Source organism: Podarcis filfolensis (assembly GCF_964270895.1).
Source record: "Podarcis filfolensis genome assembly, chromosome: 5".
Taxonomy (NCBI): domain Eukaryota; kingdom Metazoa; phylum Chordata; class Lepidosauria; order Squamata; family Lacertidae; genus Podarcis; species Podarcis filfolensis.
In genome coordinates, this window is record NC_139608.1 from 68,366,607 (window position 1) to 68,384,226 (window position 17,620).

General features: G+C 43.1%; 1 protein-coding gene across 2 annotated transcripts in view; it reads right to left on the reverse strand.

Moving 5' to 3' along the window:
- Positions 1–17,620, reverse strand: part of LRRC20 (leucine rich repeat containing 20) — an 83,880-nt gene that overhangs the window by 45,064 nt on the left and 21,196 nt on the right. For both annotated transcript variants that reach the window (XM_083614273.1, XM_083614274.1), the window contains exon 4: positions 2,207–2,374. In XM_083614273.1, the coding sequence (XP_083470399.1) occupies positions 2,207–2,374 (168 nt within the window). The remainder of the gene's footprint in view (positions 1–2,206; positions 2,375–17,620) is intronic.

The window sequence follows — 17,620 nt, forward strand, 5'->3', positions numbered from 1 at the left end:
CTTGCCCTGGAGCTTGAAGCTAGAATAAGGGTGGGTGCTTCAGTAATGAAGAAGCTCTATATAACAGCTTGGAGCTTTAACCCCTTCCTGCCTCTCAGTCAGCAGAGGTTTCTATGCATTTCCTCCTCCTATCATGTAGCTTCAACACAGAGCAAAGATGGGCACTACAGCAGCAGTTCTGATGCTCCTGCCTGGCTCCTCATCTTTTCTGCTCCTTTGACCATGGAGGAAATTGGGGAGGGGGGCAGTCTGTGTATATTTCCAAGAGTTTGTATTGTACTACAGTGGTACCTCGGGTTAAGTACTTAATTCGTTCCGGAGGTCCGTTCTTAACCTGAAACTGTTCTTAACCTGAAGCACCACTTTAGCTAATGGGGCCTCCTGCTGCTGCCGTGCCACCGGAGCACGATTTCTGTTCTCATCCTGAAGCAAAGTTCTTAACCTGAGGCAATATTTCTGGGTTACCGGAGTCTGTAACCTGAAGTGTATGTAATCTAAAGCGTATGTAACCCGAGGTACCACTGTACTTGTCTTTGTAGTCAGATAGCTGTTGCAAGCTTTACCTGGAATGGACAGAATTTTTTTAAAGGATGCACGGGACAGGCTCCCCACCCCGGACCCAAATCCAAGATCCTTGAATTTGGTACTGAGGCTAAACATCCCTGCAGGGCACAGCTGAATGATGGCTTGCAACAGAAGCTCCTGGGAGTGCTCTGATCTGCAGCCCAAGTTTATAAGAGCCTTATACTTAGACATAAGCTTATAAGTAATTAATATGATGAACACAACTAAAACCTCCTCCCCCCCCCCGCCCATGCAATGATTATGTGCAGAAAGCATGAAAAGTTGGTATGGCAGCAAGCAACAATCACATCATCTAAGTTTTCTGTTTCATCTTTATTATTATTATTATTATTATAGCCTCAATTTAGACTTGCCAGTTCTAGTATTCCACTAAATCTTCTCAGGATCTAACCAAACAACCTGTAGGAGATCTCTTTAAGTTTTATCTGAAGGAGCGTCTCCACCCCCATTGTTCTACCCGGACACTGAGGTCCAGCACCGAGGGCCTTCTGGCGGTTCCCTCACTGCGAGAAGCCAAGTTACAGGGAACCAGGCAGAGGGCCTTCTTGGTAGTGGCACCCACCCTGTGGAACGCCCTCCCACCAGATGTCAAAGAGAAAAACAACTACCAGACTTTTAGAAGACATCTGAAGGCAGCCCTGTTTAGGGAAGCTTTTAATGTTTGATGTATTATAGTATTTTAATATTTTTTTAGAAGCCGCCCAGAGTGGCTGGGGAAGCCTAGCCAGATGGGCGGGGTATAAATAATAAATTATTATTATTATTATTATTATTACTATTATTATTATTATTATTATTAATCTAAGAGCAGTCACAAGGGCCTCCAAATTTAACTGAGCAGCTGTTCGTTTCTCTTACATAAATGCACCCATTATACCTATCCTGAAGCTCCTATTAGTTCTACAGTAGAAAACGTACAGGTGCAATGAACAGTTTTTACACCTGGCTGACAAAGGGGGGAAAAGTCTTCTAAAAGATGACTCGCTTCCAGAAAAATAAAAACGAGCAGCATCTTCTGCTCATTATTCAGTTCCAAAGGGAAGCATGTGACCTGAGGGGGTCCAGTTTCTTAGACTTAGTTTGCTCTTCAAAGGAATTTTCATTTTAAAAAATGATTATGAATCGTTTTCAAAAAAGGGGGGAAAGCTGAAACAGCACAGAAAAGTAAAAGGAGAAATACTTATACAGTATTAATGAGTGCAAATAGCATAACTTCTTTTTTGAAAGTGTAGCTCTAATGCTTTCAGGTTAGAAAAAAAAACAGTGATGAGAATATTATTGCTGAGCAAAAGTGCCGTTTCCTTAGCAAGAACAGACCCTTCAATCGCAGGCGAAGTTCAATGCGAAGCATTCTCTTAAGCGATGAGATGTCCCATGAAACTCACACAATTGCTTAATTATGAAAAGTTGCTCATGGCAGAGTTTGGAAGAAATGGAGACCAATAATAGCAACAGTAATACTATTGCTTGCAGGCAATTCCTCTTCACGGCTGGCTACCAGGCTAGTGCTTAAATACAAGGTTGCACTGAACATCCGAGTAAGTTTTAATGCAAGATCTTCGCTACTCCACTGTTGCAACAGAGAAGTCCTTGGATGCACAGATACAGTGCAGTCTCTTACCTGCAATCTCATTCTCTTCTAGGTTGATTGTTTCAAGAGCTGGCAAAGAGGTCAGCTGTTCTGGAAAGTGACTAAATTTGTTCCTGGACAGGTTGATGACTCTTAGGTGCAGCAGGGTTCGGACCTCTTCTGGCAGGCGGTGGATACAATTCCCTTCCAGATTAAGTTCTGCAATTGGACAGGGTGAGAAATCATGAAAACCTGGCCAATTCAGAAAGACATTCGGCCAAACCGTCCTTTATTTCAGGCAGTGAAATAAAGACAAGTAATGAAAAACAAAACAGAGATTGAAAGAGAGTTGTCAATGCTTGCTGGCCTCTTGCTAACAAAACAGGCCTGACAGCAGAAGCCAGCTTCTGTGATCTAACTCACACGTGGAAAGCTTATTTCTCACACATTTGTGAGAATGTGCAAGTGGAGAAGACGTTTCTGTCTATCTAAAACTCTCAAGTAAAGATTGAAGCTGGGTTTCTTTTGTGGTGGGGTGGGGGTGGGGAGGATGCAGCTGTTCTGCAGAATTCTAGATGCCTCTTTTTGCAGACTGACACAGATGGAACAGCTGTGGCCTCCCAGATGTTTTTGGACTCCAACTCCCACCAGCCCTTGCAAGCATGGCCAACAGTGAAGGATGCTGAGAGTTGCTGCCCAACAACATCCTGAGGGCCACAGGTTCCCTGTCTCTGATTTAAGATATTTTTAATAGACTTCCATTCATTGGAATAAATTAAAGGATGGTTTATAAAAACTAAAACTATAGCTAGGGGATTGAAATGCAGAACATTAATAGCAAGCAGAAGAAGAAAGACAAGACACTGATACTTAAAATGACTGAGAGGACAAAGAAAAAGTTTTACCCTGGTACCTAAAAAGTCAACAAGATGGTATAGGGAGAGTCTTCTCACAGAGGGTATTCCACAATGCTGCGAACAAACAACCCCTCTGTATCTAGGTGACTGAGCCTCACCATGGATGGGGCTGGGGGGGGGGGCTCAGGAATTATCTTAGAGCTCAAGCAGAATGGCATGCAAAAAGGCAGTTCATTAGATTCAAGTAAGTGCCAGAATTTCGAAATGAGCTCATAAGAAAACAGGTATCCAGTGAAACTATTTCGTCGTCATCATCATCACTAATTGGATTTCTTGCCTGCCTTTCACCATAAGGTCCCAGGACAGGTTACAACAATATATATAACAGGCTTGTAATTTATTTAAACTGATTTTATTCAGATGAATATGGTGGGTCCTAAAAACACACATCTCAGTTGTCGAAAGCTAGTCCAGTCAAAATCTGGCAGCTTTATTTTGCACAAACTGAGTCTTCATGAGGTCTTCAAAAGGCAGACTGGCAGCCTGGTTTAACACCTGAACAAAGCACTGCATAAACAATGGGATGAGACTGCAAAGCATGCACAGGGAAGTTTTTAACGTGTGATATTTTACTGTATTTTTGGTTTCTATGGAAGCCGCCCAGAGTGGCTGGGGAGGCCCAGCCAGATGGGCGGGGTATAAATAATAAATTATTATTATTATTATTATTATTATTATTATTATTATTATTATTACTACTCCTCTCAGAACAGATCTCCAGAGCAAGAGATCTCAGTGTATGTCTGGTTTATGTTGTAAGAGATCAGTATTTCTTTCTCCATATGGAACTCCATTTCCCCCCTTCACTTTAGGTTATTGTGTGGGGGGGTGGCATAGAAGAAAGAGACATGCTAAAATTTGGGTTTTAATTAATCTAAGGTTCACCTGGGTCCAATATGTAGTTGGAAAGTTTCAGGATTTTGGTCTATTTCCAAGACTCCTAATTTCTTGAGCAAAACCTTGACTTTTTAGATAGATAACTTGATCCTTCATTCAATATTCTCTCTAATGAGAAATCTACAGAAATCTCTACAGGCCAATTTGAAGAGATACGGTGCTTTTGATACAATGCAAAAAGCATTCATTATTAAGCATGGCTTTGAAGACAGTTCACCAGGCAGTACCATCCCTGCCCACTGTGTGGGCCTGCTGAAATTTTTTTCCCTGTGAACAATTAACTAAAAAGAAAGAGGACGACAGCAGAGAAGGGGGCCCTTTCTATCCTACAGTTAGAAAGCGGCAGATTTTGAAGCAACATATCATGGAGAACCTGCTTCAGCTATTCTTAACATTTTAATAATATGAAGAAATCCACATTGTCCCATTTTAGGGCAAGAGGCAAACTTTACACTCAAAAACAGAAACAAAGCAAGTGTTCCTTGCTGTGTGATGTTGTGCCATATATTTAAAAGGTATTTTCATCATGCTTTTCTTAGCATTAAAGCAGTTTACGTAGCAGTAAGAACTAAAAACAAATACAGCGGTACCTCGGGTTAAGAACTTAATTCGTTCCGGAGGTCTGTTCTTAACCTGAAACTGTTCTTAACCTGGGGTACCACTTTAGCTAATGGGGCCTCCTGCTGCTGCCGCATCGCTGCTGCCCGATTTCTGTTCTCATCCTGAAGCAAAGTTCTTAACCCGAGGTACTATTTCTGGGTTAGTGGAGTATGTAATTTGAAGCGTCTGTAACACGAGGCACCACTGTAAAATGCACAAACTGAACCCAACAAATTGGGCAGGCACTGTATTATCAGAACTCCTTGTAAGCAAGTTGCTCCAGAGACGGCTGAAGTTGAATAAAGCCCTAGCAGCCTCTGCCAAGCTCCTTGTCTGAAGAATGGAATTCTTATCCTGTCCCAAAGACAGGTGCTACTTCTCCTATCTGAGACATCCTTCAATGTGCCAACTTTGATTACAACTTCTTTAAAGTCAAACAACAGCATAACAGCTCTGCTGAATCAGAGCAAAGGCCTATCTAGTCTAGAATCCCCAATCAGGTGCCTAAGGAGAAGCCCAAAAGGAGGACACGAGGACGACCTTCTGCAGATGTCCTCCAGCAAATGGTATCCAACAGAGTATTGCCTCTCGACCCTAGAGCAGTTGGTTGCAAATTTGGGTCCCCAGCTGTTGCTGGACTACAACTCCCGTCATCCCTAGCTAGCAGGACCAGTGGTCAGGGATGATGGGAGTTGTAGTCCAACAACAGCTGGGGACCCAAGTCTGAGAAACTCTGCCCTAGAGGCTATGTCAGGCATAGGCAAACTCGGCCCTCCAGATGTTTTGGGACTACAACTCCCATGATCCCTAGCTAATGGGACCAGTGGTCAGGGATGATGGGACTTGTAGTCCCAAAACATCTGGAGGGCCAACTTTGCCTATGTCTGGGTTCTGTAGCCATGGGGACAGTCTTAGTCTCTAGAAATCTCTCTAATCCCCTTTCACGCTAAGTCGGCTGCCGTGACCACAATTTAGGGCAGCCAATTCTACTGTTCAGCTACATGTTGTGTGAAACAATTCTGTCTATCCTGGATTGCTAACTACTCCAGTTCATTGGATGACCCCGGCTTCTAGGATTAGGGAGAAAAACACTTTCTACTTTTTCACACCATGGAAATTTATCCCCCCCTTATTAGCTTTTTTTGCTTTTTTTAAGCCCCAAATGTTGCAACCTTTCTTCATTACAGAGCTGCTGCAGCTTTTGATCATTTTGATTGGGCTTTTCCAGTTGCACAATAGCCTTTTTGAGATGCTGTGAACCCCTAATTACAATTCATTTCCCAGCCTATTCTCTGCCACCTTCTTATGTGAGCAGCAAGTGGAAAGAGGAAGCCGCTGCCAAACAAAAAAGGAAGGAGCAGGAGCAGCAATTTGCTTGTCTCTCCAGCAAGGAAAACACTACCCCCTCAATGTTGCCTGTGGTGCAGATGGACGCCTTGCTGGGAGCACAAGGCGAGGTGTCTGCTTTTGAGAGCTCTCCAGCTGCTGTAATATGCATGACACTCAATAAATGACAAGGATAGGCAGTCAGGCAATAAGCCTTTGCAGTATGGTGGGCGCTTGGAAAGGTTTCGTCACATCACAGAGCAAGATTGCTAATACTGTACAACAAATTAGTATAAGCAATGGAAAAACAAAACCCCCACAAATCATACATCGAGGTGAATGATGCTTTTCACAAGAGCAACCAGATCACGGGTAGGCAAACTAAGGTCCAGGGGCTGGATACGGCCCAATCACCTTCTAAATCCGGCCCGCAGACGGTCTGGGAATCGGCGTGTTTTTACATGAGTAGAATGTGTGCTTTTATTTAAAATGCATCTCTAGGTTATTTGTGGGACATAGGAATTCGTTCATTTCCCCCTCCCCCAAAATATAGTCTGGTCCCCCACAAGGTCTGAGGGACAGTAGACTGGCCCCCTGCTGAAAAAGTCTGCTGACCCCTGAACCAGATCAATTTTGTTTGCACGACAGAAAGTGTTACCAGTTGGGCCGGACACAAAAAGTTCATTGTAGTTTATTATTTCTGGCTATGGCATTTATCTTGCCCCTGGCATCCCCTTGGCCCATCTTACACCAAGATGCTGCTATGACTGTGTGTGAATAGTTAGCAGAACTCTTAGGTTCAGCTGGCAGGGCCAGACAGCAAAAGTTTTCCTTTGTGCAGCAGGAGTTAAAAATGTATGAACAGGAGTGAGGAAAGCAAAAGTGCATACAGTACACATTATTCAAATTACAGGGGAAATGTCAGCGGTTTTTCACCTGCAAATGAAAAAAAAAAATCATTTCATACATATTTTATACATGTCCCATATTTGAGCCTACCTTGCTTGGTTCTGAATTATTTCACTCCCCACCTGTTTAACCTGTCTGCCAGGGATCTTGTCGGAGATTATATGAAAAATAATGATTGCCTTTTGGGGTGCATTTCCATAATGAATTGCACCCCTGCTATTCAGCAAGCAGAAGGCTGGAACAGTCTGTCTCCAAGGAAGTAGTTCTAATCCCATGCTTTATAACTTAATGTTTGTTTTTTTAAAAAATGATGCCTTTCTTAAATGAAGCATTATTATTATTATTATTATTATTATTATTATTATTATTATTATCAATGTGAGGAGTGAAATCTTGTAAGGGAGGACTGTTTTCATCTTTGGCGATCATTCATAGCCAAGTAAGATTGTCTTCCACAAACACGGTGTTAACAGTGAGTCCATAGGTGACTGTGGAGGCCAATTCAGGATCCACACGTCCTTCCACAGTGGGGACATAGGTTTCCCAGCGGAAGTTGATCACAGTGAGGGTTTGCCAAACGTGCCTTCCTCTTAGCACATTTCTCCCTTTTGTCCTGCGTTCAAGTGTCTTCAAAGCCTATGACACCTTTGGTAAAGACTGTTCTCCAATTGGAGCACTCACAGGCCAGTGTTTCCCAGTTGTCAGTGTTTATACTACATTTATAAAGATTTGCCTTGAGAGAGTCTTTAAACCTCTTTTATTGACCACCAGCATTACGCTTTCCATTTTTAAGTTCAGAATAGAGTAGTTGCTTTGGAAGACGATCATCAGGCATTCAAACAATGTGAGCAGTCCAGTGAAGTTGATGTTGAAGAATCATTGCTTTGACACTGGTGATCTTTGCTTCTTCCAGTACACTGGCATTAGTTTGCCTGTCTTCCCAAGTGATGTGTAAAATTTTTTGGAGACACTGTTGATGGAATCTTTCGAGGAGTTGATGGTGTTTATAAGTGGTCCATGTTTCACAAGCATACAGTAAGGTTGGTAGTACAGTAGCTTTGTAAACAAGCATTTTGGTTTGCCTGTGGATGTCCCGGTCCTCAAACACTCTGCACTTCTATCAGGAGAAAGCTGCACTTGCAGAGCTCAGGCGATGCTGGATTTCGGCATCAATGTCGGCCCTTGTGGAAAGATAACTGCCCAGATAGGAAAAGTGGTTGACATTTTCCAGCGTTACACAGTTCAGTTGGATTTGTGGCGCTGCAGAGGGGTTGTTTCGTACTTGCTGGTGCAGCACTTTGGTTTTTTGGGTGTTAAGCGATAGCCCAAGCTTTTCGTAAGCTTCTGTGAAGATATTTAGGATGGTTTGGAGGTCATCCTCTGAGTGTGCACACACTACATTGGTTTTAAAACCATGAACTCATGAAATAAGTTTCAGCACTGAAAGCACCTATAGCCTTACAATATGCCAATATATTTACTTTTGTCTGCACCAAAATTTTAGGACTTATGAGAGATGGCTGCACTGTTATTGTCAACAGTGTGCAAGGGAAAAAGGATATTGGATGAGACCAAGGGTCAAGCCTGCAAGCAAAATGTGAGTGCTTCAAAATCCGTATACTTCATATCCAAATGACCCCAAAGTGGTGCACTATTCAATATGTGAAGCCATAAACCACTTAGGCCCATCTGCACTGTACAGTTAGAGCAGGATCATACCACATTAAACAGCCATGGCTTCCTCCAAAGAATGCTGGAACCCAGTGGAGGCTACTCCATTCAGGGAAGTGGGGCACTGCCCCTGAACCTGCCTTTTACAGGGATCCAGGCAGAGGGCCTTCCCAGTAGTGGCACCCGCCCTGTGGAAAGAATAACTATGCAACTTCTAGAAGACATCTGAAGGTAGCCCTGTATAGGGAAATTTTTAATGTTTGATGTTTTATTAGGCTTTTATATTTGTTAGAAGCCGCCCAGATGGATGGGGTACAAAGATGATGATGATGACGACGACTTGATTTCTTACTTTTCCCAGTGGATTAAATACTAGCTAATCAGGAGAGCATGCATACTGAGGAACAGTTCTGTGTATCTTAAAAAAATAAAAAATGCCCTAACTAACATAATATTTGACTGTCAGTATGATATTTGAACAGAAGCATGCTGAGTTTCTATCACCTCCAGGGAACCAATTGCCATATGGTGATAAATGCCATTGAAGACAACACTGACTGTACTGGGAATTGAGGATACAGAGCCCCAAGTTTGGAGAAGCTCAGTAGTTTGTATAGGCTGAGCTTTTTGCTGTTTGCCAATTCGCTACACACTCTTACATTCAATTCCACTTTCAAGGTATTGGGCTAGAACAAAAAGCAGACAGTAAAAAGCCTAGAGTCTCTGAGATGATCAAAATTCACAAGCAGAAGTACACTCTTGGGCTTTGAAAAGGTAAGAAATTAAAGAAGTTCTGCACAGTTTGACAGAGGATCAGCTTCCCCATTCCTTTGCAATTTTCTTTTATGTAAGAAAGTTTTGCACAGACTGGATGCCTTTGATGTCAAGGCGAATATATTTGTTGCCAAAGATAAAGGCTAAACGAGATATCACCAGCAAATCCACCAATTTGCTAATGAATTTATCTCCCCGTGCTGGAACAATTTTACTGTGACAAGGAAGCGGATCAAAGATTAAGTCTTTGTTGATCTGAATGAAGAAGAATGCTATTTACTGAAACTGTGTTCCATAATCTATGTGGGTACCTTTCATGTTCTGGCACAGAGCATGAAAATTTAACTACATCAGAGATTATAACACCATCTTGTCTCTCATGATGATGAATGCTTGCAGTAGAATTACATCAGCATGATCCTGGATATAGAATTTGATGTTACAAAGTGGTTCTAGAATCAAATGAAGCTCCTCCTCCCAGGGCAATCTGATTTCTAAGGAACATCTACAGCACCCTTCCCCAACCTGGTGTCCTCCACACATTTTGGACCACATTTCCCAAGAGTGCCAGCCAGCATGGCCAACAGTCAGGGATGATGCAAGTTGCAATGCAAGACATCTGGAGGGAACCAGGTTGAGGAAGGCTGATCTAGAGTTCAATCAGAGAGACAGACATGTTAAAATAAAAGCCCAGCACACAACATATCTAGGTTCTGGTTTTTCCTTCTGTATAAATAATAGATTTTTTTTAATCCATTGTTCTTAATCAGCAGAGAGATTATGAACACATCATGTTCCAGCACGTGTCAGTGGTTTTAAATGTATTTCTTTATAAATATATTACCATTCATCTCCTGCCTCTTCTGCCCAAGCCAAGTGCTCCGAGTGGCTTACAGAAATAGAACTACTCCTACACAGCAATTCAACAGAAAATTAAGTGGTACCCACTTCAGCTGAGCTGCCACTGGGAGCAAAATTCTAGATCTCTCTCCATTACCTCACAGCACAAGCCAAATAATTTCCTTGCATGTGCTTGTGGTGGGAGAATCCGGAGCGAAAAGAGTCCTGTACGAACTCAGAGGACTGTATGCATTGTTAACCTTGATGGATTGAAAAGAATCTACTGGAAAATGTTAACAGATGGAATACACCAAACAAAAACAAAAAAAGCAACCTGAAGAAGGCCGTTGATAGCTGTAGTGCTCACGAAGCGGCTAGGGAGATAACCTTGTGCCTAGTAGACTGTTAGACTTCAGACTACTAAAAGGGGACTCACTCACATGATGGAGTAGCCCCTTCTTCCACCGCTACCCCACCAACAATGTGCACGTAAATAATAAGATATAAAGGAGATGGGTTCTAAGCTAGCCTTCTCCCCAACATGTTATATTTCCATTTTGTAAGGATGTTCTTTTGTTTTTAATTGGGGAATTTATCTTCATGTGAACTCCCCATCTTGAATTGGAAGTGGCATAATCAAGACGCAGGTTGACCTCACCGTTCGTTGATTTTGAGAACTGGGAAATGCAGTTACCGTCTGCATTTTATGTGGCATGCTTCGAATCTTCTCTTCTTCAGAGGAAAAACATCCCAGAGCGGATGAGAACAGAAGAAGATCTTGGTGGATCAGGCCAAAGGCCCATTTCGTCCAGCATCCTTTTCTCACAGTGGCCAACCCAATGGCTATGGGGTGCTCGCAAGCAGAACTTCAGCACCACAGTTCTCGCCACCTACAATTCCCAACAAGTGGTATTCAGAGGTGATGATTTGACAAATGATTTGATAAATCTCTCAAGGAGTGCCACCAAAATCCTTTGGGCTTCACAGCTGCTTCTGTTTCTTTCATCGCTTGTACTGGAGACACCAATATTGCCCTCTTGTGGACTGCACTCAAAGGCATTGCTTTTAAGGGTGCTTCACACAGAGCCAGCATACAGGGCATTGGGGTGGGGACTGTGCTGTGGGCTATTCAACAGTTGTGCAAAGTACACTTTGCTGCATGCACCAAATTAAAAGCTGCAGAGCACAAGACAGAGTAGTTTCACAAATGATAGCATACACCAATCACCTCCATGCATTCCTGTGTAGGAAAAGTGTCTGAAGCAGCCCCAAGACATCTGTTTAATTGTGAGAAACTCCGAGGAGCTGCATTGACTGTCATCAGACTCCCATAGTTTTCAAGATACAATCTACCCTAGCGACAAGATGGACCTCTACCTTAAACTCCCCTTTCTTTCATAAAACACATTTTCACTTCTTTTAATATGTTATCGTCCAACCCAATCCTGCATTAATGTGCATTAAAACCCACTGATGGGACAGCACCCAGGCATAAATAACCAAGCAGCAATGGATTGACACATCCATTCTTTGTCCAGCATGGTCTTGGTAATTAACTTAAGCAGGAGTGAATGGTATCCATATAAACGATGTGCTCTCTCAAGCAGAGCAAGTAGCACAGCAAGCAACAACACGCAACAAGTGTCTCGCAAAAACAGCAACTAGGAACATCCATCTCACACATCATGTCATCGGATCCCATTACACTGAAATTGTTTGGAAACGGTTATTAAGGTTGATGTCTCCCCACAACAAATAGAATCCACATATATACGGGATTTATCACCATCACAAATCGAGTCTAGTTTTTTTTCTCTTCTCCAATATCTGATGTACCTTGGAGCGGCTTCCCACACGGCTCTCATTTGTTGAAAAGGCAATACAGAAGCAACATTTAATTTCATTGTGAAGTAAATGACAAACTCGGAGTGGGAACACCAGCAACCTTCTCAGCAGAAGGAGGAATTGGGAGCCTTACTAGGCATGGGAAGACCACAGACTGTGTGCCACCACTGCTATCTCACCACCAGAAAACCATTTAACAAAAATGGCTGTGTCACACGTGAAATGTAGGGTAGGGTAGATTGGGTAGGGTAGGTAATGCTAGGGTAGATTGTAGACAGAATCAGAAAACTCCAGAAAGTCTGAAGCCATGGGGGTGGGGAATGAACATAGGGAAGAACATAGAGTACATTACCGTATTTTTCGCTCTATAGGACGCACCCGACCATAGGACGCACCTTGTTTTAGAGGGAGAGAACAAGAAAAAAAATCTCTCCCTCTCTGCACAGCACCCCTTCAGCGAAGCGGCAGGAGAAACGGAGCCCCTTCCATTTCTCCTCCCGCTTCGCTGAAGGGGCGCTGCGCAGAGATTCCTCTTGCTCTCCAGGCTTCAGCGAAAGGAACCTGAAGCCTCCGGAGCATGGTGGGAGCGCTCCCACTGCACTTCGGAGGCTTCGTGTTGCTATCACTGAAGCCATGGAGCCTGCATTTGCTCCATAAGATGTACACACATTTCCCCTTAATTTTGGGAGGGGAAAAAGTACATCTTATAGAGCGAATAGTATGGTACTTAACAGCATGGTTTTATACAGAGAAAGAAAAATAAGAGTATTGCTTATAAAATAAAATAAAATTTAAAAATACAGGTTTCCAATAAAATGGTCGTGAGAATGGCTGAATGAATCAGCCATCCGGGTGGTTGTAAGATCCTGATAGCAAAAGGTAAATCTTGAAAGTTGACAAACTAAATCCAGCTCTGGGTCTGTTGGGGAAACCTCATTTGGGAAGGAACACTACCCTGTTTGGTTTAGAAGCGCGGAAAGGGTAACGAAAGAAGTGGAGGAAATTCTGAGCAAAAAAACGAAGACAGCATTAGCTTTACAGATCCTCATTTCAAATCCCCAGCTTATGCAGAGTTCTACCCTGGATAGCTTTTAAATTATGGAAGAAACTATCTGATATTAAAGTAGTGCTTGTGTATTAACATCTTGCATTGGCCTCCAGGTAATTTGTTTCAGGTACTTACAGTTAATTACAGGGGCCCAGCGGGGAAACCGTCTGACTTCCCCTTAATCACAGAAGTTGAAAGTAGGCATCCAACCTCTTTCCTCATTGACTCCTTGCCTTAACAGCTGAATATAACTGGGTTGTTTTTCACTTTGCTTTTGTACTTTACAAACTTTGGTTTGGACAGCAAACCTCAGGGCCAAGCTAAACATTACATGTGCTTTGGTGTCTCAGCAGCTTTTTCCTAAATTCACAACAGTTGCAGGGGACTGCTAATCTTGCCCTTTCTCCCCATGTACCTTTCCTGGTCTAATGCACAAAGTCTGCTACCAGTCCTGCCTGTCTTTTCCCCAAAGGGCTAACAGCAGACTCAGAGGCAAAATAAAGATTGCCTAAAGATTGCCCTTCATGGATCACTGCCTTGCCGTGGTGAAGGGGCTTGAATAACTCAGAGAAGCTATGAACTTGGATGCCGAGAAGGGCACCCAAGATGGACAAGTCATAGTGGAGAGTTTTGACCAAACGTGATCCACCTGGAGCAGGAACTGGCAAGCCACTCCAGTATCCCTGCCAAGAAAATTCCATGGACAAAGAACAGGCATATAAAAGTTATGACGCTGGAAGATGAGCCCCTCAGGTCAGAAGGCGTCCAACATGCTACTGAGGAAGAGCGGAGGACAAGTACAAGTAGATTCAGAGCTGATGAAATGGCTGGGCCAAAGCCGAAAGGTCGCTCAGTTGCGGATATGCCTGGAAGCGAAAGGAAAGTCCAATGCTGTAAAGAAAAATATTGCATAGGAACCTGGAATGTAAGAACCATGAACCTGGGTAAGTTGGATGTGGTCAAAAATGAGATGGCAAGAATAAATATTGACATCCTGGGCATCAGTGAACTAAAATGGATGGGAATGGGCGAATTCAGTTTGGATGACCATCATATCTACTACTGTGGGCAAGAAACCCGTAAAAGAAATGGAGTGGCCCTCATAGTCAACAAAAGAGTGGCGAAAGCTGTACTGGGATGCAATCTCAAAAATGATAGAATGATCTCGATACGAATCCAAGGCAGACCTTTTAACATCACAGTAATCCAAGTTTATGCTTAAAATTCTACAAGGTAGGCTCAAGCAGTATGTGGACCAAGAACTCCCAGAAGTGCAAGCTGGATTTAGAAGAGGCAGATTTGAAAATAAGTGATCAGCAGCCTCACCTATCCCGGGGACAGTCTACAGGATATCTAACAATCCGGGATAGCAGCGGGAAGCAGTGGGAAACGGCGCTGGAATAAAGGAATTTCCCGCAAAAAAAGGGAAGGTTGACAGCTATGATTAGAACTGGAAGAAGAATTCTGTCATAGCCCATAAGGTAGGTTGCAATGTGTGCTTGATTGCATTGTGTTTGTGTGCTGCTCACAATAGTTTCTCCAGCCTGGGCCACAAAGGGTTGGTAACTCCGGCAAACATGGTGTTCCTACACTGAAGAAAAAGTGTATGTGTGAGAGAGGTGTAAGGGGAGGGGGAAGTCTTCAGCAGCCTCACCAGGTCTTTGACATTGGGCTTTATGAGCAACAGAGATTTGATCACAGATCTCCTGCATCATATATACATGTATGATGGAACAGTGCAGCTGTCAGAAAATGTTTCAAAGATAGGGAACAGGACTGAAGTCTCCGTTCACAGCTGTTGAGAGGAGACTTCAGTTCTGCGGGGTGCTGCTTCAAAGTGAACTGTAGGGTTGTTTGAAAGTGCTTTTGCAAACAGCCCCACTTTGCTCATTGAAACTTTTAAATGTATTTTTAATCTTTGTTGGAAGCTGCCCAGAGTGGCTGGGGAAACCCAGCCAGATGGGCAGGGTACAAATAAATTTATTATTATTATTATTATTATTATTATTATTATTATTATTATTACCTGTGTTAACAGGCGCTTTAAAGAGCAGTGCAGGGCTGTCAAATGTGCAGCCTCTGTCAAATGTGGCCCACAAGGGGTGGGGAGATAAAGACCTGGCTCACACTAGAAATTTTGTGGTATTCTTTTGGGCTTCAATTCAGACAATGGTTTCCTGTTCCACACTACAGGGTCAAAGGTAAGCTGGTTGTGCTATCACCAATAACTGCTGTCACAAGGGGTCACTGTGCTTATCTTAAACTTTACAAGGAATGGTTACAGGCTGTGCTTTTTGCAGTCTAATGATTTGGCCCCACTGTTTATAACTTTCCATCTTCCGTGCCAAGGGCACTTTATGCAACAGATGAAGTAAGTTCCTGTTCTAAATCTGCTAAGAATTTACCATGATGATTTTGATGACGATATTCACCTGCCCCTCACCCTAAGGCCCCAGGGCGGGTTACAACAATTAGAACACAATATTGAAAACAGTTTAAAAACAACTTACATTCACAGAAATAAGGCAAGTGCCCCAATGTGGCTCATGACCCGTGGGTGGTTTTGCTGCAACAGATTAACATATGCACCCCACTGGAAGCCGTCAACTTTTGAGAGTTTATGCCAGGGATGGGCAGACTTCAGGCTTCCCAGATCTACTTTATGTTTTTTTACTGGAAACCCAAGAAGGACCAGCCAAAACCAAATGCAAATGAGATAGAGTTAGAATTAAATAACAGAGTGCATCTGAGCACATTCTGAACCCAGGAATTTCTTTTCAGAACCAGAACTGAATGGAGTGAGCTCGTAGCCCTTGCACCCAGAAGTCCATTTCTTGTTAGGTCCATCCACCCACCCACTCACTGCATTTCAGCAGCCTAGGTGGGGGAAATAGTTCTGCTGCTGCTGTTAACTGGGTGTCAGAATTCCTTGCTGAGCTGCTGCAAACCAGCCAGAGACCCATCAGCAGATCCTGCTCTACCTTTTACCCACCCCTGGGATTAGGCCATTCCAATGATACGGAAAGGGCTTCCAACCTCCAAATAATCATCCCCTAACACTATCCTGTTCCCCCTCCTGCCTCATCTATGAATTAGAGCATGCTGCTAACATCTTTCACTTCTCCCAAACTGATACACAAAAGAGCACTCTGCGCATAAATAATGGTAGCTACTGTGTAAACACAAAATGATAGGCCAGTTTAAGTTAGCCTGCTTACAGATTAACACTCATTAATCTTCTCCATTAATTGAATTACCAATGCTTTCATAAACAGACTGGAACAGTTATCTGCCCTTCCCAGCCCCTGAAAATACACCCCTTTCCATCAAATGAATGGGTAGTAGTTATTTGCCTATCAGTCTCTCTCAGCAGGTTCCCTACAGTACACAACCAACAGGCACAGTAAGTCTCCGCAGAAAGAGGCAAAAAGAACACAGTGCCAATAAGTATCATGTTGTTTGGAAATACTGACTGGCTCCCTCAAGCATAAGAGGTCTAGTTTCCAATAAAATGATGCATTCTGTTCTGACTCCAGAGCTATTGAAATGATTCTGTCTGCCGGAGCGTTTGTAATTCCTAAAATATTTTGTTTAAAAGCATGCTGCTTTCTGAAAAGGCTTAAAAGCCCAAAATGCTTTAGGCAGAAGTTCCCCAAGAACTGGTGGCAAGCTCAGGACAACTGAGAGTCCTACTCGCTATCCTGCCAGGTTTATGCATTTTAAACTGCGAGTTCCAACTCCCATGTCTCCCTGAGCAGTCTCCACCAGCAGCCATTACACCTAGCTGCATCAGAAGAGGGAGAAGAAAATGTTTGCCAGGGTGGAAATGCATTTAGAATCCTGCAGGTGGGTGGGGGAAGCAGATTGGAAGGTGAAAATATGAGTGGATGAAGAAAGAAGCAAGCACCTCTACGGCCCCTGCACTCACCATTGCTTCTTCATGAGGTTGCTTTTCATTGAAATCTTTCCCTGCATGTGTTGCAGATCACACTCTTAAGCCATTACACTACTCCAATCCTCAACTGGCAACATCCAACGGTGATTGGCTGCTAGCACAATGGGAACTCACTTGAACAACAGGGTTTCTGGTTTTCCTCCTTGCCTATGCACCCCAAATCTTCTCCAGAGGGCCCCCTAACCCTCAAAGCAGACTTGAGGGGCTCAAAGGGAAGGGAAGAAGCCTTATGGTGTGAGCAGAGACCTCCTTGGGCTAAGCTGGCTCTTGACCTCACCCAGTATTTGTAGAATAGCATCATCAAGCATTACTTTCAACATCTCTAAGACAACTCCACAGACCACCAGGTAGAGGGACATTAGCATTTCCCACAGCTAATTTTCACCCAACCTTACAAAGCTTTTGCTACAACTGCTAAAATATATTACCTCCCCACTGATTTCAAGCCTCTAGCTATCATTAACTCAGCTATTCAATCACCCTGTGTCTGTTAGGGTCCATTTATCAACATGTGTGGGTTGTTTGCTTTTTCATGTCCCTATTAAATTACATCAAGGACTTCAAGTTTCATTACTTTCGCCATCTAGATGCGTCATTTTTCACTAATGCTTATTTTATTTATACACGGCCGTTGGATTACAGCCCGCTGAATGGGAATAAGATTTCTCTATTAATGCTTCAGT